The 27,791-nt window shown below is 41.6% G+C and overlaps 1 protein-coding gene across 1 annotated transcript; it reads left to right on the top strand.

Annotated features, from left to right (window-relative positions):
* The first annotated feature begins 554 nt into the window (after positions 1-554).
* On the top strand, positions 555-27,791 carry LOC139419506 (calmodulin regulator protein PCP4-like). Its single transcript, XM_071169466.1, has 3 exons — positions 555-643; positions 19,520-19,568; positions 26,627-27,791. The coding sequence occupies exons 1-3, from the start codon at positions 635-637 to the stop codon at positions 26,764-26,766; spliced, it is 198 nt and encodes a 65-aa protein (XP_071025567.1). The 5' UTR covers positions 555-634; the 3' UTR covers positions 26,767-27,791.

The raw sequence follows: 27,791 nt of genomic DNA, 5'->3' as shown, positions 1-27,791 counted from the left end.
GTAGAAGGTCCTGCCCAGCCTACATTTTTTTCTGATAGTGGATATAACATGGAAGATCTGACCTTGTTGTAAAGGTACAAATTCAACATATTTTATACTAGGTTTGTTTATGTTGAAATGTGGTTACCATGGTGAAAATCATGTGGTTGAAATGTCACACTCAAAACAGCAGTTTACATTGATAACTTGTTTCAAATCCATTTTAGGCTATTTTCCACGTAGATTCCAAATGGCGTTGAAACAACGTTGATTCAACCAGTTTGTGCCCATTGGGGAGCTGCTTTGCATTACATAAAGCACACGTTGATGTGTCGTCTAAACTGTGCTGTGGCAAAAGAAGAGCTATTGGTTGGTTTAATATAACAATGAGCTGTGGCAATAACTTGATAAGGCTGCCTGCCTATGTGTACGACTGTAATGGATATTTGAGCTCTTGAGTGGTGACTTGAGATAGAGATATGCCGAAGACTTTCCTATTGGTTCAATGGAAACGTGAGGAAATGAAAGGGTTACTCCACATACTATAAAACCTCCCCTCTATAACGGACCAAGGCATCGTGGACGGGAGGACTGCTTACGAGTGACAAGTGTACATCAAGTACTGGAATCATCGTAACTACAACACTTATAAATCATGAGTGAGGTAGGTGTACTTTATTTTTTAAAAGCCTTTCTTTTGAAGTATAATTGTCGCTCACATCATACGGTAGGCTAATAAGTGCATCCATGGATAGTCTGCTACTGCAACACTGCCAATTCCAGCATTCAAGCGGAGCGCAACCAAATTGTTTCAAAGGAGCCCATTAAAGCGTGAAATGAATTAAATTGTTTGTAGTTTTGCCGATGGCAACGATATGAAACGATTTGCTACAATATAAGAAAGTGTCACTGGCGTCCAGCAGGTCAACATTATTTATTAGGCTATCCAACTACCGGGCAATCAACCCCAAACGGTCCTCTCTGACCCTCCATTCGTGATTGTTGTCCTTCCTTATATGTTTTTTTTTGTAGAGAAGGTTTGTACAATTATGTATGCTGCTGGTATGGACGGGAAGTAGTCTACAGAGAGCATAGCTTTGGAAATGTAGCCTGCATGCCTATTTGTGTAGCCTAGACATGGGCTATTGTGCAACAATTACCCGCTGAGTACAGACTTAATTTCAAGATCTAGTTTTGACTAACATTTGGTTGAGTTGTCAACTAACGTGAAATCAACAACAAAAAAGTCACCGTGTTATTGGATTTAGGTTAAAAGATGGGTGGAAAAAAATAACAAATTCCCATAACTTGATTTATTTTTTCAAATCCCCCAAAATAGTTTTCCAAGTTGATTCAACGTGATCACTGATTTATTTGGTTGAAATTACGTGGAAACAACGTTGATTCAACCAGGTTTTGTCCAGTGGGTAAAGTTATGTTAAAATAAACACAATTCCACATAGTTTTCTGGTGCGTTATGATTTTAACGTATTGCATGCAACACGCTAGAAAAACCATAAATCATCTGTCTAACTTTACACTTAAAGGTGAATACATTAATGTACGTGGTTACATAATAACCGAAGACTTTTTTTGAATGGATACAGTTTTGTGTGGCCTCTAATCTTAGGTTAAATCCGGCAGTAATCACAGGAGCAGTGGCAGTTCTAGCTTGTATGGCTCCCTGGGCGCCCCCGCCAACAAAAAAAAAGCACCATTCTGCACTAACTGTCATTTTTATTCAGACATTTGGAACACAAATAAATTATTATAACATTTAAAACGATATAAATATCCAAAATAAGACTCAAATATATGCAGGCTGCTTTTATATTATTCTTAAAGATTTCGCACACACCAGAAAAAAATGAAACAACATGTCTGTGAAACTATATATTCACAGTATTATGAAGGAATTGGGGTTTATTTGGTAACATTTCGTAGTTTGACTGATTTGACTAATTGCATTAGTACTGTACAAAGTTAGAGGTTAATTGACCCACAGTCCCACACGGTGACATGATATCATTGACCCACAGTCCCACACGGTGACATGATATCATTGACCCACAGTCCCACACGGTGACATGATATCATTGACGTGACGTGTAAATGAGCGTTAGAAAATCGATCGTGCAAATGTCACCATTCCAAAAAATGTTGTGTGGGCGCCATGTGCCGCCCCCGGCAAGATGTTGCCCTGGGAGGCTCCCCATGTCATCTATACCTAAATCCGCTACTGCACAGGAGAACAAACCAGTGCACAAAATACAAATACTCCGGGAAATTGGAAACAAGTGGACTAATGGTGGTATGTTTTATGCAGTCTTTATTTAACAGTTGTTGTCATACTGCAATGGCCTACTTGTTTTCATGTATCAATTAAGTGTGTGTGTGTGTGTGTGTGTGTGTGTGTGTGTGTGTGTGTGTGTGTGTGTGTGTGTGTGTGTGAGAGAGAGAGAGAATAGGCCTACATACAGGAGTAGTCTATGTGTGTGGATCGTTTGATAAGCAAGATTGTTGAGCCATGACATTTGTAAGTTAATGTTTATTCCAGCATAAACAGTTTGTGTTAGCTGAAGCAGGGGTGATATTGACCTAGAGACAGTCTGCCAATCAACTGAATGCACCAGTCAATTCAGTTAAGCCATAATAGCCATGTTTATAATCATCATGTCTTAGCTGAAGGCAATGGGTTTCTGTGCTTATTACACTGCTAGAGAAAAACAGCACCAGCATCCCAGAATTCGTTATATGCAAACACTGCACTGAGTGTTGGCTGTCACTGAATAATTCAAGGCTGACCCACTGAAATAACACATTCTGTTCTGTCACTGCATGCATAGCGCAGGTGGGAATGGAAATAAATGAGGCCCCCAATCGGAGACCTTATCACTGTCTCTTTCCCTCAAAACAATGGGCCAATTTTGGAAACAATTGAGCTGCATTCTTTTCTGGTCGCTTGCCTGATGTATAGGCTAGTACAGTTGGCCTTTCCATCAAAGTCAATGGATTCCAGCAGCAGTTGCTGTATGTTAGGCCAGGAGAGACAGAGACAGAGACACAGACAGACAGACAGACAGACAGACAGACAGACAGACAGACAGACAGACAGACAGACAGACAGACAGACAGACAGACAGACAGACAGACAGACAGAGCTGGCTGTGGTAGTGACAGATGGGGCCAGTCCTCTTAGCTCTACAGCAGTGCCCCCTCCCTTCTTCACAGCTGCCCCCTCTCTCTCCTAGCACCTCGCTCTGCCTGGATAGGTGGTCCAATAGAGAGGCTTGGTCAGTGGTTACCTCTGTGTATGGCTGAGGGAAACCTGCCCAGCCAACCCTACCCACTAAAACACATTGAATAGAAAACACATTACACACTATTTTGGATTGGCTGTATTTAGTTAGTGCAACATTTTCCAACATCAACCAAAATGTACTTGTGGTGACAGAGGTTTGAGATCATACTGTATATCACAGCGCACACATCTGACAATGATTTTCTCTGTTCATGGTTTATATAGGATTCTACGGTACTGCATAAACAGGATTTTATAAATAAGACAAATGTCCTGTGTGCTCTAGGGTACAAAGTGGTATCTTACAGCACACAGGACGTTAATTAGCTTCCCATCTCCATGATGCAGTTACAGTGCCTTCAGAAAGTATTCACACCCCTGGACTTTTTCCACATTTTGTTGTTACATCCTGAATTTAAAATGAATAAAAAACATATTTTTCACTGACCTATAATGTTAAAGTGGAAATATGTTTTTAGAAATTTGTACAACTTAATCAAAAATAAAAAGCTGAAATGTTTATAAGAATTCAACCCCTTTCTTATGGCATGCCTAATAAATATAAATTCAGGACCAAAAATGTGCTTAACAACTCACAAAATAAGTTGCGTAAGTTTTGCGCAATAATAGTTTTTAACATCATTTTTCAATGACAACCTCATCTCTGTACCCCACACATACAATTATCTGTAAGGTCCCTCAGTCAAGCAGTGAATTTCAAACACAGATTCAACCACAAAGACCAAGGAGGTTTTCCAATGCCTCGCAAAGAAGGGCACCTATTGGTAGATAGGTAAACGTTAAAAAAAAAGCAGACATTGAATATCCCTTTGAGCATGGTGAAGTTATTAATTACACTTTGGATTGTGTATCAATGCAGCTAGTCACTACAACGATACAGGCGCCCTTCCTAACTAATTTGCTGGAGAGGAAGGAAACCACTCAGGGATTTCACTATGTGGCTAATGGGGACTTTAAAACAGTTACAGAGTATGTGGTCTTGAAAGAAGCTCAGTAATATCTTAAGTATATGCCAGTGTATTATTGGTAAGCACATCTGTGTCAGGCCGCAGTGACAGCATTAGAACCAGGGCACAAAATCCACATATCTCCACATTTAGAGACAGCCACCGTCCGTCCCTCTGTCGGCAGGCTAGATTAGAATGCTCCCATCAGACACGCAGATATTTAGCAGATTTGTTCAATACATTTGTTGCTAGGCAGGATTATGTAACTGCTCGGGTGGATATTTTGATCTGTCTGTAGTGCGATGTATCTATCTTCTGCTATCACTTACAGATTGAGATAGGTCAGGCACATTCAACAGCCATGACATCCATCTTCTTGATGAGACACTTGGGTTCAATTGAATTTGTCCTCTTCACAATGGCTGCAACACAACACTGTTTGTTCTCTCACCTTCAAGTTTATCTTGGGGGGGGGGGGGGGGATAAGCATTTTAGTACCTGAAGCGTGATGTTATGTCAGTATGAAACATGCTGTGATACGACACTGCCGCCACAGTGATGGTGCAGTGTGGTTAAGATGATGGGTAGATGATGCAGAAGGTTATATCCCTGTTCTGTAGAGCCTCGAGGGACCCAACCAACAGACGCTTAACCGTAACGTGCTGTAAATTAACCTTACCAATGTCTGAGTTAGTTGTCAATTGTGATCAGGCAGGCATGTAGATGTAGAGACATGGAAGGGAAGCAGGCAGATAGATAGATATATAGACAGACAGCAGTACAGTCAGTGTCGCCTCCAGGCTTTAAAACAGGGTGCAGTCAGCCTTGTCTGATTAGCATTGAGAGCACGGTCCAGTGGTTTGTTGTTTTCCATGTGGATAGAGATGGAAATAGAAATGCCTGCGTTTCAAAACAGGGAACATATATGACATAGAAGAACATCATCAAAGTGTGAACAAACAATCACAACCATGTCCACATTGTGTGAACGTTGTGGTGATGAGCTGGAATGTCAGGTTAAGATGACAAGCATGGTAGTGTGCCATTCATATGGATGTGTTTACAGTAAATGCAGAAGAACAAGGAAATGGTTCAATGTTTCAAAAACCACCAATCATGCATGCTTTGCTCAACTAACAGTGGTGTATTGCTGTGACTTGATATTTTCACATTTTATTACATTGCTATGATATAGAAACTTAATCCATTCCATTACATCCTTTTTTTGAAATTAGTATTTTTAAAATCTTAACATATTGATGCTCTGTTTAAGTAAAAGCAATGCATCAGACGAAGAGTCCAATATGGTGTTGCCACCACTAACTTATCATGGGACTTCACGGTGGCTTTGGTGTCTACTTAGTGGAGCTATTTCACTCCAGCATTTCTCTCTAGTATACATCAAATGGACAAGGAGAACTAGAGGGCTGCTACCAATTAGTGTAAAAAGGTCAGAGTGGTAGAAGGATGAGCAGTGTCTCTGTGTCCTTTTTACCCTCTGTATCTACCTATTAAAGTCAGCGAGAGTAAATTATATTCAGCTCAGAGGTGCCTGTTGGACAGATTTGGAGATGAACTCAGTCAATGGAAGTCTGAGGAAATGAGCAAAAGTTACTTTTTTGTTGTTTTAGCGTTTATATTTTGTGTTGTTTTGCCTCGTCTCTGACGAGCTAGGAAAAACTCCCTAGAAAGGCCTAGGAAGAAACCTAGAGAGGAACCAGTCTATGAGGGCTGTGCCGGGTGGAGATTATAACAGAACATGGCCAAGATGTTCAAATGTTCATAAATGACCAGCATGGTCAAATAATAATAATCACAGTAGTTGTCGAGGGTGCAACAGGTCAGCACCTCAGGAGTAAATGTCAGTTGACTTTTCATAGCCGATCATTGAGAGTTTCTCTACCGCTCCTGCTGTCTCTAGAGAGTTGAAAACAGCAGGTCTGGGACAGGTAGCACGTCCGGTGAACAAGTCAGAGTTCCATAGCCGCAGGTAGAACAGTTGAAACTGGAGCTGCAGCACGGCCAGGTGGACTGGGGACAACAAGAAGTCATGCCAGGTAGTCCTGAGGCATGGTCCTAGGGCTCAGGTCCTCAGAGAGAGAGAATGAAAGAAAGAGAGAATTAGAGAGAGCATACTTAAATTCACACAGGACACCGGATAAGACAGGAGAAATACTTCAGATATAACAGACTGACCCTAGCCCCCCGACACAAACTACTGCAGCATAAATATTGTGTGAAAAAAATGTGTGGGCAGAACTGAAAACGCGTGTGCGAGCAAGGAGACCGACAAACCTGACTGTTACACCAGCTCTGTCAGGAGGAATGTGCCAAAATTCATCCAATTTATTGTGGGAAGCTGGTGGAATGCTATCTGAGTCGTTTGACCGAAGTTAAACAATTTAAAGGTAATGCTACCAAGTACTAATTGAGTGTATGTAATCTTCTGAGGGTGATGAAATAAATAAAAGCTGAAATAAATAATTCTCTCTCCTATTATTCTGACATTTCACATTCTTAAAATAAACTGGTGATCCTAACTGACCTAAGACAGGGAATTTTTACTAGGATTAAACGTCAGGAATTGTGAAACTGAGTTTAAATGTATTTGGCTAAGCTGTATGTAAACCTCCGACTTCAACTGTATCTGGATTTTGCCTATTGGATAGGATTATATGCATAGAAATAAAATGAGTAGAATGGGAGTGATTTGTCTGTACTATTCATTCTATTTCTATGCATTTATTCCTAACCGATAGGCGAAATCCAGATAACTTACTAATAAAAAACTGGGTCCTGATGATAGAAGCTGTTTCTCACTCTCTCGGTCCCGATTCTGATGCACCTGTACCATCCTTGTCTGTTCGATGGCAACAACCGGGGCTCGGGTGGCCTTCCTTTGACAACGGGTGCTGTAAATGTCCTGGAGGGTAAGCAGCGTGCCCCCGGTGATAAATTGGGCTGACTGCACCACCCTCTGGAGAGCCATGGAGTTGCCTGACAGAATGCTCTCAATGGTGCATCTGTCGAAGTTTGAGGGTTATGCCAAATTTCTTCAGCCGCCTGAGGTTGAAGAAGCGCTGTTGTGCCTTCTTCACCATAGTGTCGGTGTGGTGGGACTATTTCAGGTCCTCAGTGATGTGATGTGGTCACAGTCTTCAGCTCCAATATGTTGTCCTTATAGAATACTCCACGGTGTCTGAAACATGATGTCCGCTTGCATTTTTAGCAACATTTAGCAACACTGGTGATACATGGCCCTGGTTCAGAATGACCCTAATCATCCCTCACAATGAGCAGAGATTACACAAAAATAATATATAATCCAGCTAAAATGTCTGATGCCTGTATGCTGTGCACTCCCTATAACCTGGTCCACAACATAAGGCTAGATGTTTAGGTATAACAAAGCCTAAACATCTAATATCCCATTGTTTTTGTGATGCTTTCATATCACAGTCCTTGTGATGCCGAATGATTTCACTTACTGTACAATAACCATTTAGCTACATATTGTCCTCGAGCTAGGACTGAGAGACAGGATTTACTGTCTGGATTTACCGCTCATGTTGATTACTCATCCTCGTAGAATGACAGTGTAGACAACATCCTTCATGTGTTCTGGGCCTGTTTTCATTAAGCGTCTCGGAGTAGGCGTGTGGATCCAGGATCAGGTCCCGCCTGTCCATTCAATATAATTTAAAAGGAAAAACTGATCCTAAAACAGCACTCTGAGATGCTTTGTGAATACAGGCCCTGATGTCGAGCAGAAATGTGCTGCTGAAGGATGCAGTGTAGTTGGATGTGTTGAGAGCCCTGGGGTCTGGCTAATGCGTGTTAATGTTTTATGAGGAAACCATGGTGTTGTATCATTAGTTTTGCTCAGATTATTCCAGCAGGGAGAAAAACTGTTACTTATTGCCTGCCTGCCTGTCTGATAATGAATACTGTAGTTAGAACACCACATAGACATCAGTGAGGGAATAATGGTTCTGTTACCATGTCATGGAGGGGCATCCAGGGCAGATTGGATGTCAATGGAAGTACCTGACTAAATGCATAAAATGATAATGATCTTTATACAAAGACAGTAATACAGGAGATTACCTTTTCAGAAAGTATGCACGGAAAGACAAATATAAAGAACTGACATTATAGTTTGACAGTATCTTGAAGTATGATGCACAATTACCTCAGTCTGAAGCCTTGTTATTGTCATTGGAATCTTCCATCAGTGTGCAGACTGAATGAACAGAGGCAAACTCTGCTCACATAATCAAATAAAATTTTATTGGTCACATACATATATTTAGCAGATGTTATTGCGGGTGTAGCGAAATGCTTGTATTCCTAGCTCCCACAGTGCAGTAGTATCTTAAAAACAAATTGTCCAGTGTAGTTCTTTGAGGGCCATCATGGTATCGGCTTGAGGGGGAATATACACAGCTGTGACTATAACCGAAGAGAATTCTCTTGGGAGGTAATGCGTTTGAGGTATTTTAGGTCCGGTGAACAAAAGGACTTCAGTTTATGTATGCGTTCACAATCACACCATGAGTAGTTAATAATGAAACATACACCCCCACCTTTATTCTTCCCAGAGAGTTCTTTATTCCTGTCTGCACGATGTACTGAGAACCCAGATGGCTGTATGGACGGGGACAGTATATCCCAAGAGAGCCATGTTTCTGTGAAACAGAATATGTTACAGTCCAAGATGTTTCTCTGGAAGGAGATCCTCGCCCTGAGCTTGTCTACTTTATTATACAGATACTGTACATTAGCGAGTAATATACTCAGAAGCGGTGGATGGTGTGCACGCCTCCTGAGTCAGACTAGAAGTACACTCCGAATACATCTTCTCCGCCGGCAGTGTTTTGATTGCCCTGGGGGGTACAAACAAAGGATCCAATTCGGGAAAGTTGTATGCCTGGTCGTAATGCTGGTGAGTTACCGACGCTCTGATATCCAAAAGTTATTTCTGTCTGTATGTAATAACACAAAAAATGTCTGGGCTAATAATGTAAGAAACAACACACAAAAAACCTAAATACTGCAAAGTTGCTTAGGAACTGCCATATCTGTCATCGCCATGTCTAAAGTGAAGAATCTCCTCAGTTGACTTCTACAGTTGACTTCTACACTGATGCTAACAAACAGTTAAATGCAATGCCGGATAACTAAAGTTAGCTAGCAAAAACAACTCGATAAAACACTGTCACAAAGATGAGGCCATCTCAGAACTGTCTTTCTTCACGGTCACTCCTACCACCAAGGTCATGCCCTAACTTTCCTTCTCTCAGGGGCATCACTGACCTAGGCTGTGTTTAATAATGACTATGTCAGGTTCAGCTTCTGGATGGACAAGTCAAACCAAGTTGAACACCCTAACTGTGCCGTCCAACACCAGAGCCTTGAAAGGATGACATTTTCCTTTACCCCATCCCATTCCAACATGGACTTCCTCTATCCTCTAAACTTGGCTGCTGTGTGTCTGCTGAGTGATCAGGTATTGTAGCACTACTCGTCAAGTTAAATGGATACTTGACAGGATTCCAGAGACTAGTAGGCTGAGTGATACTTTCTGGATGCGCATGTAAGGAATGTTAGCAATGCTCCATCCAACTTTTCCAAGCCTGAAGCTTTAAAGGTGGATATCGTGCTGTAAACAGGTGGATATGGTGCTGCAAGTCAGAGTTATCTAATGTGTTGGCAGCTGAGCCGCATACAACCTTGGCTCCCTTTCCTCCCATGGAGCTTGAGATAGTGACAATAAAGTCCATCTCAGCTCAAAGCTGTTACTTGAAAGCATTAATTCAAAAGGACACTTTCTTCTTGTGTCTCATCTAGAACGTTGATGTATGCTAATTGCTTTAGACACCTGGTAATGTAGTGAGGGAGGAGTTCTTCATAGGTTAATTTGAGGGTGACCAAGAAGAATTTGAGGGTTCCATTGGTCACTGGTTAAAATAGTCCATTTGAATAATCTACGTTTCCCCTGATCAGTCGGTTTATAGCTTGTTTTCATTTACCAAGCAACAATTCAAATCACAATGGGGCCAATAGAAAACATGTAGGTAAACACATACAGTGCAGTTGGAAAGTTCAGACCCCTTCCCTTTTTCCACATTTTGTTACGTTACAGCCTCAAAATCAAGTTTTTTGAAATTGTTGAAATGTATTAAAAAAAATAAACGGATACCTTATACATAAGTATTCAATCCCTTTGCTATGAGACTTGAAATTGGGCACAGGTGCATCCTCTTTCCATTGATCATCCTTGAAATGTTTCTACAACTTGATTGGAGTCCACCTGTGGTAAATTAAATTGATTGAACATGATTTGGAAAGGCACACACCTGTCTATATATGGTCCCACAGTTGACAGCGCATGTCAGAGCAAAAACCAAGTCATGAGCGAAGGAATTGTCTTTAGAGCTCTGAGACAGGATTATGTCAAGGCACAGATTTGGGGAAGGGTACCAAAACATTTCTGCAGCGTTGAAGGTCCTCAAGAACACAGGCCTTCATCATTCTTAAATGGAAGAAGTTTGGAACCACCAAGACTCGGCCAAACTGAGAAATCAGGGGAGAAGGTCCTTGGTCAGGGAGGTGACCAAGAATCTGATGGTCACTCTGACAGAGCTCCAGAGTTCCTCTGTGGAGATGAGAAAACTTTCCAGAAGGACAACCATCTCAGCAGCACTCCACCAATCAGGCCTTTATGGTAGAGTGGCCAGTAAAAGGCACATGACAGCCTTCTTGGAGTTTGCCAAAAAGGCACCTAAAGGACTCTGACCATGAGAAACAAAATTCTCTGGTCTGATGAAACCAAGATTGAACTTGGCCTGAAGATTGAACTTGGAGGCCTCCCGGGTGGCGCAGTGGTTAAGGACGCTGTACTGCAGCGCCAGCTGTGCCATCAGAGTCCCTGGGTTCGCGCCCAGGCTCTGTCGTAACCGGCCGCGACCGGGAGGTCCGTGGGGCGACGCACAATTGGCCTAGTGTCGTCCGGGTTAGGGAGGGATTAGTCGGTAGGGATCTCCTTGTCTCATCGCGCACCAGCGACTCCTGTGGCGGGCCGGGCGCAGTGCGCGCTAGCCAAGGTTGCCATGTGCACGGTGTAGCCTCCGACACATTGGTGCGGCTGGCTTCCGGGTTGGATGCGCGCTGTGTTAAGATGCAGTACGGCTGGTTGGGTTGTGTATTGGAGGACGCATGACATTCAACCTTTGTCTCTCCCGAGCCCGTACGGGAGTTGTAGCAATGAGACAAGATAGTAGCTACTAAAAACAATTGGATACCACGAAATTGGGGAGAACAAGGGGTAAAATTCAAAAATGAAAAAAAAAAAAGATTGAACTTGGTCTGAATGACAAACGTCACATCTGGAGGAAACCTTTTTAACCTACAGTGAAGCATGGTGGTGCAGCATCATGCTATGGGGATGTTTTTCAACGACAGGGACTGGGAAAGATGAACGGCGCAAAGTACAGAGAGATCCTTGATGAAAACCTGCTCCAGAGCGCTCAGAACCTTAGACTGGGGTGGAGGTTCACATTCCAACAGGACAGCGACCCTAAGCCAGAGCCCAAACTTGAACCTATAGAACATCGTTGGAGAGACCTGAAAATAGCTGTGCAGCCACGCTCCCCATGCAACCTGACAGAGATTGAGAGGATCTGCAGAGAAGAATTGGAGAAACTCCCCAAATACAAGCTTATAGCATCATACCCAAGAAGACTCGAGGCTGTAATCGCTGCTAATGGTGCTTCAACAAAGTAAAGAATCTGAAAACGTATGTAAATGTGATATAAGTTTTTTTATTTGTAATAAATGCACAAACATGTTTTTTAATCTGTTTTTGCTTTGTCATTATTGGGTATTGTGTGTAGATTGTTTGAGGGGTAAAAATTATTTAATCAATTTTAGAATAAGGCGTAGCAAAATGTGAAAAAGGTCAAGGGGTCTGAATACTTTCCGAATGCATTGTAGATAAGCTTAGGTGAGCACACAACACTTAGGTGGATACTATTTCAGTGTCCATGTATAGTACCAAATCACAATGGGGGCTAGACAGCAGAAAACCCACTAAGCTGAGTGAACGTGTCTGGCTACACAACCGAACTATAGCTGTTATGGTCCAGTGTCTGAGTCACCCTGTCACACTGTCTCAGCAGCTGGTTCCATCCTTCCAGCACCATGCTTACCTTCTGCTCCCACCTCTTTCCTATCCCTTTGACCTCCTGAGTCCCTTCCCCTGCACTTCCCACCACACTGGGGTTGCTGAGGCTTTGTAACGTGTTGGTTGGGGCTGAGTTGCCGACATTGTCGTCTGTGGCCTAGTTCGCCTAGCGTCGCCTCCTCTCCTCCTTGTTGAATAGTTAATAGACACTCAGTGCCGTGTGGAGCCCTTCTGGAGAGACCAAGCTCACAGAAACACCCAAAATACCCCTAGAAATGGCTACAAGGATATCATTTATTTATCTGGCTAATTCAACCCCCCCAATACTACCACGGCATCCTTTGATCACATCACTGTGGGATGTGAGAGCGTGCTTTATATAAATTATATTAATGCTTGAACATACAGGACATGTCTTTATCATCGAAGAGTAAGTGATGATCTGATCTATGTTTAGACTATAGCAGAGATCTGACTCAGTTTAATCATGAGAGATGAGATGAATACATTAACTAAAGATGCAGTCCGGGATCTTAAGGCAGCCTCACCAAAAGTTTGGGTTCTGACTAGTTCTGACATTTAGAACGACTTAAAGATCAGTGCCAGAAGATCTGAGGGAACGACTGGGCACATACCTTAAAAGCCTATCAGACATGTGTTCGGGTACCAGGCCATGTAGTGGTTTAAAAATCAACAAAGCAATTTTTTAAATAAACTCTCAAACTAAAATGCAATGAGTAGAGGACACAGGTTGGCGTGACTTTGGGTGGAAATGCCAGTCAGGCATACAGGCTGAAGAGTCAGGCTGAAGGGCTGTGGAGTGCTGAGTGCAGACCTCTGGATGGCACCAGGTTAAACGCACTGCGCTGTTGTGTGTGCCAAGCTTTACATGGGGATATAGGACCAGACTGGGCTAGGCATGCCCAGGGGGATTACTGACACACCAGAACCACAGCTCTTTCTTTATGCTGTGTTATCTACCAGCTGTGAGAGCTGTGTGCTTACTATAGCCTATGACTCAACCATGTAAGGAAAAACAAGCCTTATGTGCTGAAAACATCATTACTACTATCACCATCATCACCGTCGTCCCATTAGTTAATCTCCCTCTCCAGCTCCAACATATGGGGCTGGGAGCAGGCAAACATCTTGTCTTCTCTGGAGGGAGCGTGATGTGACAAGCAGCCCCTCAGTCCAAGCTGTGCCCATGATGCCTGTCAGCTGGGAATTGACTGAACTGAATGAATGCCATGGACTCATTATCTTTTCACTTCCTGCAGTTACTGTGCCCACTCACAGTTTAACTGGCCATGTTACAGCCTGAGTATCAGTGAAAGACTCTATGCGTTGGACTCAGTGGACCATGGCTGCTGTTATTGTTCCTCTTTCTTCTATGTCCTACTCCTAATGAGTGGCATTTCTGGAAATGGCTGTGCTGTGCTGCTTGGTGGCCCAGAAGGAGAATCTGTTGTTTTGGCTGTTTTTAAAATATTTTTAATCTGCCCCCTCACCCCTACTCTGCTCCGCTACCTTTCAGGGATGCTGAGTGTTGATATTTAATATTTTTAGGACCACATAGGGAAAGAAAAGGGCTGTGTGCTTACAACTGAATGTATTCATATACCAAGCTTATGCGACAGGGAAAAGTGTAGAGTAGATACAGTAAAACATGCTCTAACTATTTATATTTTTCTACCCCTTCTTTTAACCTTTATTTGTCCTCTCATTTTATGTGCAAAAGGTGTCGCAGTGTAAAAGCTTTGTTAGACTGGCTCTTGGTGCTGTATTCCTAAGTGTTTCACCGTAGCACCTTTCATTCATTACTCTGACGGGGGATCCTCCAGTCATGACTCTCTGTGTCCTAGGCTTTCATGTCATGAACATCTCTATCAGTGAAGATGAGATGAGGTGGAGACAAGGTCATTCATTATGATAGGTATGTTGGTTAATGCAGTTAAACACAGTGGAGGTGAGAGGAGGGAGGGTGGAGGAGTAGAGGGACAAAAGAGGAGGAGAGGAGAGCAGATAGGAGACGAAGAGCAGTGGAGGGTGTGTGTGTGTGGATGCTGGGTCTACCAGGGACAGGGTTTCAGGTGCTAGTCTCTCCTCAGTACCAAACTGCCAGTGCATGCATTTTAATTTAAGCCCTCCCCCATGAGACAAAATGCTAATAGCACTCAAATGTTTGTAAGGATCGTGTCAATGTCTCCTCTTGTATTGTGCTGAGACTCTTGCCAGTCACAAATTAATTTGTGTGGTTATTTGATTCTTGGCTAGAAAATGCAAAAGCTGCTATTTTGCACAATTTTCACACAAAAAGAAAAGGCAGTTTGTCTTACCAAACCCTGAAGAACCAAACATTCAGGATCCCCTGCTTTCTCTCCACTTTGATGGAACATGTCACAAAACGTTTTCCTGCTTACAAGTTCAGGCTGCCAGTCTCTTTTCTCATGCCTCCTTTATTCGAAGGACTAATGATGCCAATTCACAGAGGTACAACAAAGAAACAAACACAAAAGAGCCCAACTGACCAGGTTGTTATGTTAAATGGGAATTTACCCTGGTTCTGCCACGGCATATAGTCAATACTATATTAACATTACATTTTTATCATAAACATCAGAATTATCCAAACCACAAGTTAGAACTCGCACATTTTAATTTCACTGCTAGAATCGGGATGTTTCAACTCCCTGTGTATTCGTCTGCTCATAGTGAACAGCAAAGTCTGGCATTCATAGTGTCAGAGTTCTTTACTTAGAACGACCAACACATAGTAATCTCTGAACTTCTCTAGAGAATTTGTTTTTGAAAAGGTTTGTTTTCTTCTGTCATTTTTGTCATCTTGTCCATGTGGTGTTCTGTTCCTGGTTTGGGCTAATTACAAACATGCGCAAAAATGTGTTACCTTTCACCGTTCTACCTACCAGAGATTCACCCCAACTCTGCTGGTGGCTTGGGCTATCAAGAATGATGCAGTGACCAAAGATTAGAGGGATTTTCAGGCTGAACTGATGGGCAATCCATTTCGTGATGCGATACCATCGATTTGTTTCCTTCACAACAAAACAGAAGATTAGAGGTAACCTAACGTTAGCTAGCTTGCACATTAGCACATGGAAACCATGTGTTTGATGTATTTGATACAATTCCACTCCAGCCATTACCACAAGCCCGTCCTCCTCAATTAAGGTGCCACCAACCTCCTGTGGTAGAACAGGGGTCTCTAACCCGGTTCCTGGAGAGCTACCCTCTTGTAGGTTTTCGCTCCAATCGCAGTTGTAACTAACCTGGTTCAGTTTATTATCCAGCTAATAATTAGAATCAGGTGTGCTAGATTAGGGTTGGAGTGAACCTACAGGAACAGGGTTGGAGAGCCCTGATTTATAACCACCATAAAATAAATATGGATATTTCCTATCAATCTTTGAAAATTGTCTGCCTTTATGGATACACTGAATATATTTATATAAGCTGTACAGGGCTCTGTAGCATCAAACAGATGCTAGACATTCAGATAGCCAAAGAATGTTTGTTTATTTGTCAAATTCTAAAATACAGGGAAGTGTACACTATTTAATGCTAACTCAAGAGAACTTGAGTTAGCATTAAAAATGTTATATGGTAAAAGTAGCATACCATTTTTTGGGGATGAACAGTGTAGTTCAGTAGAGACACACAAGTGCTGAGAACTGAAGCTACATATTGTTACACCAGATAATGTGATTTACCCAAAGATTTTTGCCAACATCTTGTCTATTTCAAGTCTTCTCTCATTGATTGAGAAAGGTCGGTGTCCAACCCAAAGTGCTGCATGTCATGATGACAGATACCTGTCTCGATCAATGAGTGAGAAGACTTCAAATAGACACAATGGCGGCACATATATTGTTGGATAACTTTATGGACCAAAAAAGGTTTTATTTTAATAATGGAGCTTTTTCTAAATTCAAACGGACCCCCTGCAACTGGACACAGACATTTTATGAGACTCCTGTTTCCCTGAATCGAGGACGAAGAAGGCATCACTAAGGTTGGTCAAATTCTCTGTGTTACACCAAACAGTACCTATCCTGTAACTGCCAGTAATGGATACGTTAAATATGGTTAAATTACATTATCTGGTGTAACAATCTGTTGCTAAAATAACTGGTGATCCGCAGATGATGGGAGAGGTGGTCATTATGAAATGGCCATTCCAAAGAAACATACAGTAAATTCAAGGAATATTTGTATATCTGTGGGGGGAGTGTTGTCATGATCAAACTGCCATTCAGCTCCTCATGAGTCATCTGCTTGAAATCGAGCATAATGTATAATCCTTCGAGAGGGATACAGTTCTGTTACAATGACACACGCAAGCAATGGAATTCTGTTTTTGTATCTAGAATCCACTCCAGGAAGAAGCCCAGGCACTTTGTATTTTCTGTAAGACAATAAACAATGATACTCTTTATTGTACAGTTTGAAAAACAGTTGAACTGTGCCAGCATAACATCCACATTAGGGTAGACTAGATGAACATGCATGCATATGCACAGGCACAGAGATTACATTCACAGCATCTAGCCTGAAATAATGAAATATGAAATTCAAACTTTGCACAGTGACCAGACTGTACAAATGGTAGGTAGGTAGGCAGACAATATTGACCTGCAGCCATGTCTATCAGGCATGCTTAGGCAAATATTTCTTATTGTAAAACCAGTTTCAGAGATTTACAACAGTAAATGGTTGTATTATTGTTTATCCTTACTGTTTGCTAGTTAACTTAGCTAGCTATCTTGCATCATGCCTAACGTTTTGTGAGATTAAAGGGGAAAACACTCAGTTCTGCCTCCAGGACAAGACCTGCGAGAGGAAAAAAACAGGGAAAAGAAGTCAGAGGGTGTATGAGGATGTATTTTGTTGTGTGCCCACTTAAAGGGATTGTAGTGGTTCCTGGTACAGAATCCAGTATTTACCCCTACAGTAGTAGAGTGGCTCAGATAGGGACTGCGCCCCACATGTAACCCTATTTATTCTGGACAACAGAGTGACACTCATCACTTCATCTGACAGCGGCCCACACTTCGTTGCGCCTGTGTTTGGTATAATGAAATGGTAATGTGTGGAAAGCCGCCACAACACAATGAGTATGTGATCCATAATTATGTACTACATAGAATACATAATGAGGATTTGAATGGTTTGTTGATGATGTTGCTGGCAGGACTTTGACAAAAGCTGGTATGAGCGAGGGAACAATAATCATCAAGGAGCTAAGCCGAAGTGAAAGAAGAGAATGTGAAAATCAAGGGGCCGTGACAAATGTTTCATTTGAAATTCAGTCATGGCATCTAAATGCACATTTTTTAAGAATATATTTTTTTACACTTATTAGGCGCTGTTTAACAAAAATAGAGCTGAAAGAGAGAGAGATAAGAGCCTCACTGGAGATAAATAAATATAGAAGAAAGAGGAATAATGTGGGGAAAATGTGCCAGTCTGTTCAGAGTAATCCTCCTGAACATTATGACCAGCCTGGTTATGTAAGTTCTAACCGTATCCAGGCAGATAGAGAGGGAGGGAGGGAGGGAGGGAGGGAGGTAGGGAGGGAGTAGAGATTGGGGCATGCTCAAAGAGCTGATGCAATCCTGAATCCGGGATTCACCTCAAACTGATGTAGAGTAAGAGAAACCATCCTTTATTGTTTTCATCACAGCCGCTCCCTATAACATCTGTTGGCCGCTGGTTGCGTGTGATTAGAGAGAAAACAAACAAACTATTACAGGGTCAGCAATGACAATGAGCAACAACAGGATTAAAGCAGATTAGATAGCGATGACTGTTTCTTCATTAACCTCTGTAACCACTCTATACATGTTGAGCAGCTCTACTAGCTAGCTAGCTAACATTAGGCTATACATAGGAATGCAAATGCACTGGGCATTCCACTGATTTCAAAACTCGGTCCTCCAGAAAGTGCAGAGCCTTAGCAACAATATTATATGAATAATATTACTACATATCATAGACGTAACGTTAGCTAGCTAATAGTATGCTTTAACTTGCAATGATAACGACTTTCTGACTAAATTGGAAACGTATAACATCTGAAAATGTACTTAGACTCTCTTAGCTAGGCTCTCTTACCCATATACATGGATGAACCCTTCTCCCTCTCTGTCATGGATGCCATGGTTGTCCATAGTTTGAAGATGTAATCCGGAGACAGGTGTTTTATACAACAGCCTGTGTTCTCTTTTTGACTCCCTTAGCATTTGCAATCAAATGTCTGAATTTTCTCCGTAGCTATCATACTCTGCTTCCACTGGGCATTCCACTGATATCAAAACTCGGTCCTCCAGAAAGTGGAGAGCCTGAGCAACATTTTTGCAGTTATTCGCGATATCTTTCAAAACTGAGCAGCTCATGTTACAGACAGGAAGAGACTATAAGATAGAAAAGTGGAGAGAGAAAGAGGGGGAGAGGAAAACAGAGGTAGAAATGGAGTGAGGGGGAAAGGACAAGAGATTGAGAGAGTAGGGGGGTGTTAGTAGCATCACCATAGGGTGGTAGTAGCCTATGGTGAGCCACAGTATCATTCTCAGAACATGTGACAGAATATAACACAGACAGATGAGACCCAACAAGGAAGCTATCTCAACACCCCAGTGAATCTTTGTGATTTTTTTCCCCACACTAACAGTGAGACAGATGGCAAAGCCTCGAAATGAGTTTTCCTTCCTCTGGCTTCTATACGAGAACTGAGGAAATTTTTGTTGTTTTCTCTTCTCAGCAGCCTGCCTAACATCAAAGCTGAGCTGCTGTGTTTGAAATTCATTGAAAGCCATGGATTAATAATTCAGGTAGTGATGTGCAGGATGGGGAGGGTGTTCCTCCACAGAGCAGAAGTATCTGCTGCTCAGCTGCTACTGTAGAACACACTCTTTCTCATATACGGTAGTTGAAGCTCACACATGTATGCATGTATGTGTTTAATTCCCACTTTTGAACCAGCTACCTTCTGGATACTGGTCTACTTCAAAGTTTTGCCCTTGATGTAAAATATTGAAGGAGGAATATTTTTATCTTTCTTTGCAGAGACCAGGATCTGGAGCCATGAGTGGAAACAGCAAACCTTCTGGACAAGGTGGGTAAAGGATTTATATAGGACAAATATTACAAAATACACAACATACTGTACAACCATACATCACGTGACCTACTGTACTGTATAACTACTGTCCTGCTTTCAAAAATTGTCTTGTGAAATTCATGACTGAAAACTCCATCCATGTTGGTACATATGAACACATAGAGTGAGAGTCATAGAACACATTGAGTGAGAGTCCACCATCTCCACTTCTACTCATGGAGTACTTAATGTCCAAAAACTGAGAAGCAGAGATATCTCAGAACTTGACAGATAATGTCTTGACTAGATCTCTTTTGTGTTTTTTAATGAAAGAAAAGACGCCATGATTAAATAATAAATAGTCTTTTGATCTACCTTGGGCACATTCAAGCCTGGGATTCACAGAAATAATTACTTTCAAAACTAGGGCATGGTATTGTTGTCATGATAATGTCATTCAAATCCCTGGAGACAGCACAATTAGGCTTGCAGGATACTTGGTAGGATACTCTGATATCCAGAAATGACATTAAATGTAGAATTCAGCTATCCGGGTAAAGCAAATGTGTCTAGATGAGAAATTGAATTGAAAGTCACACTTCAAATAGATTTTGGACCAAATAACTTACATTTTTCTCATTACCTCTGAAGTTTAAGTTTACAATAATGTAGATTAGATAAATGTGATTATTTTAGTCATATATATTATATATAACTTTCTGATAGGAGTATAGGGTTGAAAAACTACAAAGAAATGTATAAACTGTATGTGAAGTCCCATACATACTATCCATCAGCTGTGCCAAAAGTGTCTTTAATGATTGAATAATCTATCCAGTTACCATAGTTGTAGTCGATTGAATGTGTGACTTTGATTGAGTACATTTATTTGGCATTTGTCAAGTTCTACTTTCTTTGCTTTAAATGTTTAAATGTTTTAGTAACCTGAGCAACTAGAATTGTCCCACTATGGTCATATTTCAATGCCTACATTTAAGTTGAGAGAACACATTTACCATAGGGAATTACATTGACTATGTTTTATTGTAGTCCAATGCAAGTTACATCAAACTTGGTGGATTATATACGTGGTAGTGAGGATTTCATGTAGTCTGGATTGCAGCTATACCCCTCTATACTGAATGATCTCCCCTAGGTGTTCTGAGACTAGACCTTCATCAATCATTGTCCCAGTGTCCCTGAGCAGCATACATCTCAGTCACCAGCTCCAACCAGTGGCATCAGGTCAGCTAAACCTAGGGTATGGCAAAGTGGGGTGTGAATTCCAAGGATTGAAGCTCATTTACTGCATTTCTACACAAGTCAAACAAAACAGCGAAAACAAACAAGAAAAAAAAATAGCAATAATGACTCCAGCCATCAATTTTCACAGCAATATTAGGTTTAAAAGTGTGTGGAACAGCATATACAATGTCAACCACTACTTTTCTTCATCATAAATTGACTCATTTACTTGTGTAATGGTGCATACAGTGCAGCGTGAAATGGATGCATAATACACGCTATCAAGTCACAACAGGGACGACTTCAAATGCCGACATCCATTTTAGGCTATATGACTGGAGACATAAGCAACATATGTTTTAATATGATACAAATTAGAAGCCTACTCTGCTGACACTGACAACCCACTGGGCACACACTGGTTGAATCAACGTAATTTCAAGGAAATTACGTTGAACCAACATGGAATAGTCGTTGACTTGACGTCTGTGCCCAGTGGGAAACAAATCAGTAAAAATGAATTACGAAAAGGGGAGACACAAATTGTACAATATGACATCCATCATTATTTTTGTTTAACTAGGCAAGTCAGTTAAGAACAAATTATTATTTACAATGACTGCCTACCCCGGCCAAACCTGGGCCAATTGTGCGTCGCCCTATGGGACTCCCAATCACACTCGGGAGCCCATCTAGCCTGGAGGAGGAAATTATTGTCACCCCAAAAAACTTTCCAGTGGTACTGATCCAAGGACGCGCACTCACTGGGGATATGGCCGATGCGCTCCGCTGGTGACGAGGAGGAACGCTGCTTGCATTACTATTATATATTTTTTTTATTACCTGTAAACTATTGCATCCTTCTGATGTTGGAGTCAGACCTGGTAATTGAACCCATATCACTGAAATAGGACCCACCATTGCTTGTTAGGTCACACAGTCACATCACAAATCCAATTCTGAATCTAGCATGGGGACTGACCTGAACCCACTTTGTCTTTGCTGGCATTTTGGGTACGATTATCTGTTTATTAAAGAAACGTTTATCATTACCTTTGTAAGTAAATTAACAATTTTATATTCTGATGTATACTCATTTGTCACGATCGTTGGAATAAATGGACCAAGGCGCAGCATGCATAGAGTTCCACATGTTTTATTAAATGAAACTCACCAAAAACAATACAGAACAAACAAAACGTGAAGTAAATGCAGTGTTCACAGGCACTACACAAAAACAAGATCCCACAAAAAAACAGTGGGAAAAGGCTGCCTAAATATGATCCCCAATCAGAGACAATGATAGACAGCTGCCTCTGATTGGGAACCATACCAGGCCAACATAGAAATGAAAAAACTAGACTACCCACCCTAGTCACACCCCGACCTAACCAAAATAGAGAATAAAAAGGATCTTTAAGGTCAGGACGTGACATCATTACTGTACATGTATTTTGTCTTCTGAATTAAAAGGGGCAATGCATGAATAATGAAAGGGGAGTTAGACAATTAAATCCTCCTGGATAAATAGAGGACTTGACAGCATGTACAGTATATGTATGAGAGATTGGAATGGCTTGCCTTACCTCATATTTGACAGTTTATCCCCTGATTTAAAGTCTTTGTTGTTGTAATGCCCCTTGCCCTGTGTATACGTTCGTAAAAGGTTGCTTCTTGAACATACTCTATTGAATTGAATTCAAATCAAACTCATTTCTATAGAGTAAGGCACATTCTAAAGCTGTTAACAAAAGACCAAGGTTAAACCCTGCTGAAATAAAAGAGACAATCTGAAGAAAAAGCAGGCAGGCACCATGGGATAATCCACATTGTTCTAAGGGAGGCAGCAGAATACTGTTGGTGATACTGATTCTTAGTGTTGGTGATACAGGTCTTCAGTTTCTTTCCTAGGAAGACTAATAATGCACGCCAGAGGTGAGGTTAATTCCATTTATAAAAACATTTCAGTCAATTCATGAATTGAAAACTGTAAAAAAAAAAAAAAATGATGCAAGGATGAAATGGAGTGACCCCAATTGTGGTAGACACACCCATTCAGTTTGACTCCCCAGTTGCTCTACGCTATAATGGTGCCGGAGGGGAAGGCTGCTGTTTTACGGGCTCCTTACCAACTGTACTATTGTGTTTGTTTTTTTTTCGCACTGTTTGAAAACTAATTTTGTACATAATGTTGCTGCTACTGTGTCTTTTGACCGAAAAGCGCTTCTGGACATTAGAACAGCGATTACTCAAGTCGAACTGGACAAAGTTTTTTTCTTTGAGTAAAAAAACTGAGTAAAACGAGAAGAATACAGCCTTGTCGAGACAAGGCCCAAAAGGGGGAGGAGGTCAGGGTGCCTTGTAAGAATTCACTGAGGATTAGGTAAACCACCCCTACCCTCCCTCCGTATTATTGGCCAAGGTGCAATCATTGGGGGAAAACTGGACTATCTACGATTAAGACTATCCTACCAATGGGACATTAAAAACTGTAATATCTTATGTTTCAACGAGACGTGGCTGAACGACGACATGGACAATATAGAGCTGGCTGACTTCTCCGTGCATTGGCTGGACAGATCAGCTACGTCTGGTAAGACGAGGGACGGGGGTGTGTGTCTATTTGTCAATAACTGCTGGTGTGCGATGTCTAATATTAAAGAAGTCTTGAGGTATTGCTCGCCTGAGGTAGAATACCTCATGATAAGCTGTAGACCACACTATCTACCAAGACAGTTCTCATCTACTGTATATTATTCATAGCAGTCTATTTACCACCACAAACCAATGCTGGCACTAAGACCAAAAGCGGCGCTCCTAGTGGCTGGGGACATTAATGCAGGCAAACTTAAATTTGTTTTACCTTATTTCTACCAGCATGTCAGAGTAAAAAAAAACTCTAGACCACCTTTACTCCACACACAGAGACGCATACAAAGCTCTCCCTCGCCCTAAATGAGACAATTCTAACCTTCTATTCTATTCTTCTGATTCTTGCTTACAAGCAAAAACAAAAGCAGGAAGTACCAGTGACTCGCTCATTACGGAAGTGGTCAGATGACGTGGATGCTACCCTACAGGGCTGTTTTGCTAGCACAGACTGGAATATGTTCCGTGATTCATCCAATGGCATTGAGGAGTATACCACCTCAGTCACTGGCTTCATCAAGTGCATCGACGACGTCATCCCCACAGTGACCGTACGTACATTTCCCAACCAGAAGCCATGGATTACAGGCAACATCCACACCGAGCTCAAGGCTAGAGCTGCCACTTTCAAGGAGCTTATAAGAAATCCCACTATGCCTTCAGAAAAACCATCAAACAGGAAAATCGTCAATACTAGACTAAGATTGAATCCTACAACACTGGCTCTGACGCTCGTCAGATGTGGGACCCTGGGACTAAACACCTCCCTCTGCATCTGGATCCTGGACTTCCTGATGGGCCATCCACAGGTGGTAAGGGTAGGCAACAACACATCTGCCACGCTGATCTTCAACACTGGGGCCCCTCAGGGGTGCTTATTCCTAAACGATATCATAACCGCCATCGACAATAGTGTGCAGCCGTATTCATTGACCTGGCCAAGGCTTTCGACTCAGACAATCACCGCATTCTTATCGGCAGACTCAACAGCCTTGGTTTGTCAAATGACTGCCTCGCCTGGTTCACCAACTACTTCTCAGACAGAGTTCAGTGTGTCAAATCGGAGGGCCTGTTGTCCGGACCTTTGGCAGTCTCTATGGGGGTGACACAGGGTTCAATTCTCTGGCCGACACTTTTTCTCTGTATACATCAATGATGTCGCTCTTGCTGCAGGTGATTCTCTGATCCACCTCTACGCAGACAACACCATTCTGTATACTTCTGGCCCTTCTTTGGACACTGTGTTAACTTCTTATGGCTAGCAGCACCCCTCGACAACATTCCGCTGAAAATGCAGTGCGCAAAATTCAAAAATATTTTTTTGAAATATGTAACTTTCATACATTAACAAGTGCAATACACCAAATGAAAAACGTCTTGTTAATCTACCCATCGTGTCCGATTTCAAAAAGGCTTTACAGCAAAAGCACACATATGATTTTGTGACTTGGCTCTGACCTAACATAAACACACACAGCCATTTTTTCCAGCCAACGAGAGGAGTCACAAAAAGCAGAAATATAGATCAAATTAATCACTAACCTTTGATCTTCATCAGATGACACTCATAGGACATCATGTTACACAATACATGTATGTTTTGTTCGATAAAGTGCATATTTATATCCAAAAATCTCAGTTTACATTGGCGCAGTAATGTTTTGCTTCCAAAACATCCGGTGATTTTGCAGAGAGCCACATCAATTGACAGAAATACTCATAATAAACATTGATAAAAGATACAACTGTTATTCACAGAATTAAATATATACCTCTCCTTAATGCAACCGCTGTGTCAGATTTTTTTTAAACTTTACGGAAAAAGCAAACCATGCAATAATCTGAGTACGGCGCTTTACCTCCCTAATCTCACTTCCTTTGCACACACTGTATATAGACTTTTCTATTGTGTATTGACTGTACGTTTGTTTATTCGATGTGTAACTCGGTTTTGTTGTCTGTGTTGCACTGCTTTGCTTTATCTTGGCCAGGTCGCAGTTGTAAATGAGAACTTGTTCTCAACTGGCCTACCTGGTTAAATAAAGGTTAAATAAATAATAAAAAATACCCTCCTGTTCTCCCTGTTCACCCACGACTGCGTGGCCAAGCACGACTCCAACACCACAATTAAGTTTGCTGATGACACAACAGTGGTAGGCCTGACCAATGACAATGATGAGACAGCCTATAGGGAGGAGGTCAGAGACCTGGCAGTGTGGTGCCAGGACAACAACCTCTCCCTCAATGTGAGCAAGACAAAGGAGCTGATCATGGACTATTGGAAAAGGAGGGCCAAACAGGCCCCCGTTAACATCGACGGGGCTGAAGTGGAGTGGGTCGAGAGTTTCAAGATTCTTGATGTCCACATCACCAACAAACTGTCATGGTCCAAGTACAGCAGGACAGTTGTGAAGAGGGCACAACAACACATTTTCCCCCGCAAGATTTGGCATGGGTCCCCATATCCTCAAAGTTCTATAGCTGCACCATTGAAAGCATCCTGGCCGGTTCCACACTGCCTGGTAATGTTAACTGCTCGGCATCTGACTGTAAGGCGCTACAGAGGGTAGTGCGTAAGGCGCAGTACATCACTGCTGCCAAGCTTCCTGACATCCAGGACCTATATACTAGGCGGTGTCAGAGGAAGGCCCAAAAAATGGTCAAAGACTCCAGTCACCCAAGTCTTTGACTGTTCTCTCTGCTACCGCACGGCAAGTGGTACCAGAGCACCAAGTCTAGTACCAAAAGGCTCCTTATCAGCTTCTACCCCCAAGCCATAAGACTGCTGAACAATTAATCAAATCAAATGGCTACCCAGACTATTTACATTGACCCCCCCCCCCCCCCTCCTTGTTTTTACACTGCTGTTCATTATCTATACATTGTCACTATACAAATTACCTCGACTAACTTGTACCCCCGCACATTTACTCAGTACCGGTACCCCCTATATATAGCTTCATTATTGTTATGTAATTTTCTTGTGTTATTATTATTTTTTGTACTTTAGTTTATCTAGTAAATATTTTTTTAACTCTGTTTCTTGAACTGCATTGTTGATTAAGGGCTTGTAAGTAAGCATTTCACGGTAAGGTTGTATTCGGAGCATGTGACAAAACAATTTTATTTGAATTGATTTTCTGTCGTAGTCTCTCACCATCTCTCCTCCCTTCCTACAGATGACTCCAAGAAGGATGCTCCTGAGGAGGACTTTGCGGACATCGACATGAAGGCCCCTGAGACGGAGAAGGCTGCTGTGGCGATCCAATCACAGTTCAGGAAGTTCCAGAGCAAGAAGAAGCAGGAAGTGAAGTCCTAGAGTGGGCAGGACAGGGCCAGGCAGCTCTGTCTCCTATAAGCTGGGACTGCACCAATTGGGGGCTTGGTCTTGCATGTCAATCAAACCACACTGTTATGGACTCAACGGCTGGAGGGAGGGTTTGGAGTTAAAGAATCAAGGGATAACTGATATCTTTGTGAAATTATTATGTGTAACTTATTATTCATTGCTGTGTCCATAAATTATGATTAAGTTCTGGATATATCTTGATCTTTCCTATGATTTTGCTTTTTTTGTGTTTTATTGATAATGTTATACTCTCTATATTGTCCAGTTGCTGTAGCAGTCCAAACCCTTAGTAGTACTCTCATGTCTCATGCTATAATATACACATTTGAACAGTAAAAAACTGCTTAATAAGTAGGTTCGCTCGTAAAGCAATTAAGGAACTGGAACTAGGGTTTTATCTCCCTCAGTAGGAACATGTATTCGTGATGATTGATCGTCAGATTCCAGTCAGGATTGCATTGGAATTCTTTTCAGCTATGGCATCATAAATCGAAAGATTTTATTATCCTAGGAGGTTTGTTAATGGTGTTTACCTCTCACTGTGGAGTGTTTCCAGGCAATACAGCTTGTTTTGTTTGATCCCTCCCAGCTAGCGCCGTGCAAATTGTCTTTCATACCTTATGACTGAAGCATTTAGAATTGAATCAATGGGTCTAATTTTATTTCCAATGTCTCTGATATCTCTCTGCAACTTGGCAACTAAATCTAGGGCTTATTCCATTATTCATGTGAAAATTGTGTATCTTTTCTTTCTTCCTTGCTTCCCTTTAACATCAACGTCAATAGAAAAAGTATTTTTCTTCTGGTTTTGACTTTTATTTTTTACATTTGTTGGTTTTGATTGTGTTTCTATTGATCTTGTGATTTAAATCCCCATTGTTTCCTTTGAAGTCATTGCTCAAAACCAAATGAGTAGAATATACTGTACAATACCATCATCCTTCAGTAGACACCTTCAAATAATATATACTTAATAAATATCCCAAAGAGGTAAA

The sequence above is a fragment of the Oncorhynchus clarkii genome, chromosome 10 (genome assembly GCF_045791955.1).
Source record: "Oncorhynchus clarkii lewisi isolate Uvic-CL-2024 chromosome 10, UVic_Ocla_1.0, whole genome shotgun sequence".
Lineage (NCBI taxonomy): Eukaryota > Metazoa > Chordata > Actinopteri > Salmoniformes > Salmonidae > Oncorhynchus > Oncorhynchus clarkii.
This window is presented reverse-complemented; position numbering and strand designations above follow the sequence as displayed.

Coding starts and splice junctions, on each gene's coding strand:
- LOC139419506 (XM_071169466.1), top strand. Junction 19,569..26,626: donor CAGCAAACCTTCTGGACAAG/GTGGGTAAAGGA, acceptor CCCTTCCTACAG/ATGACTCCAAGAAGGATGCT.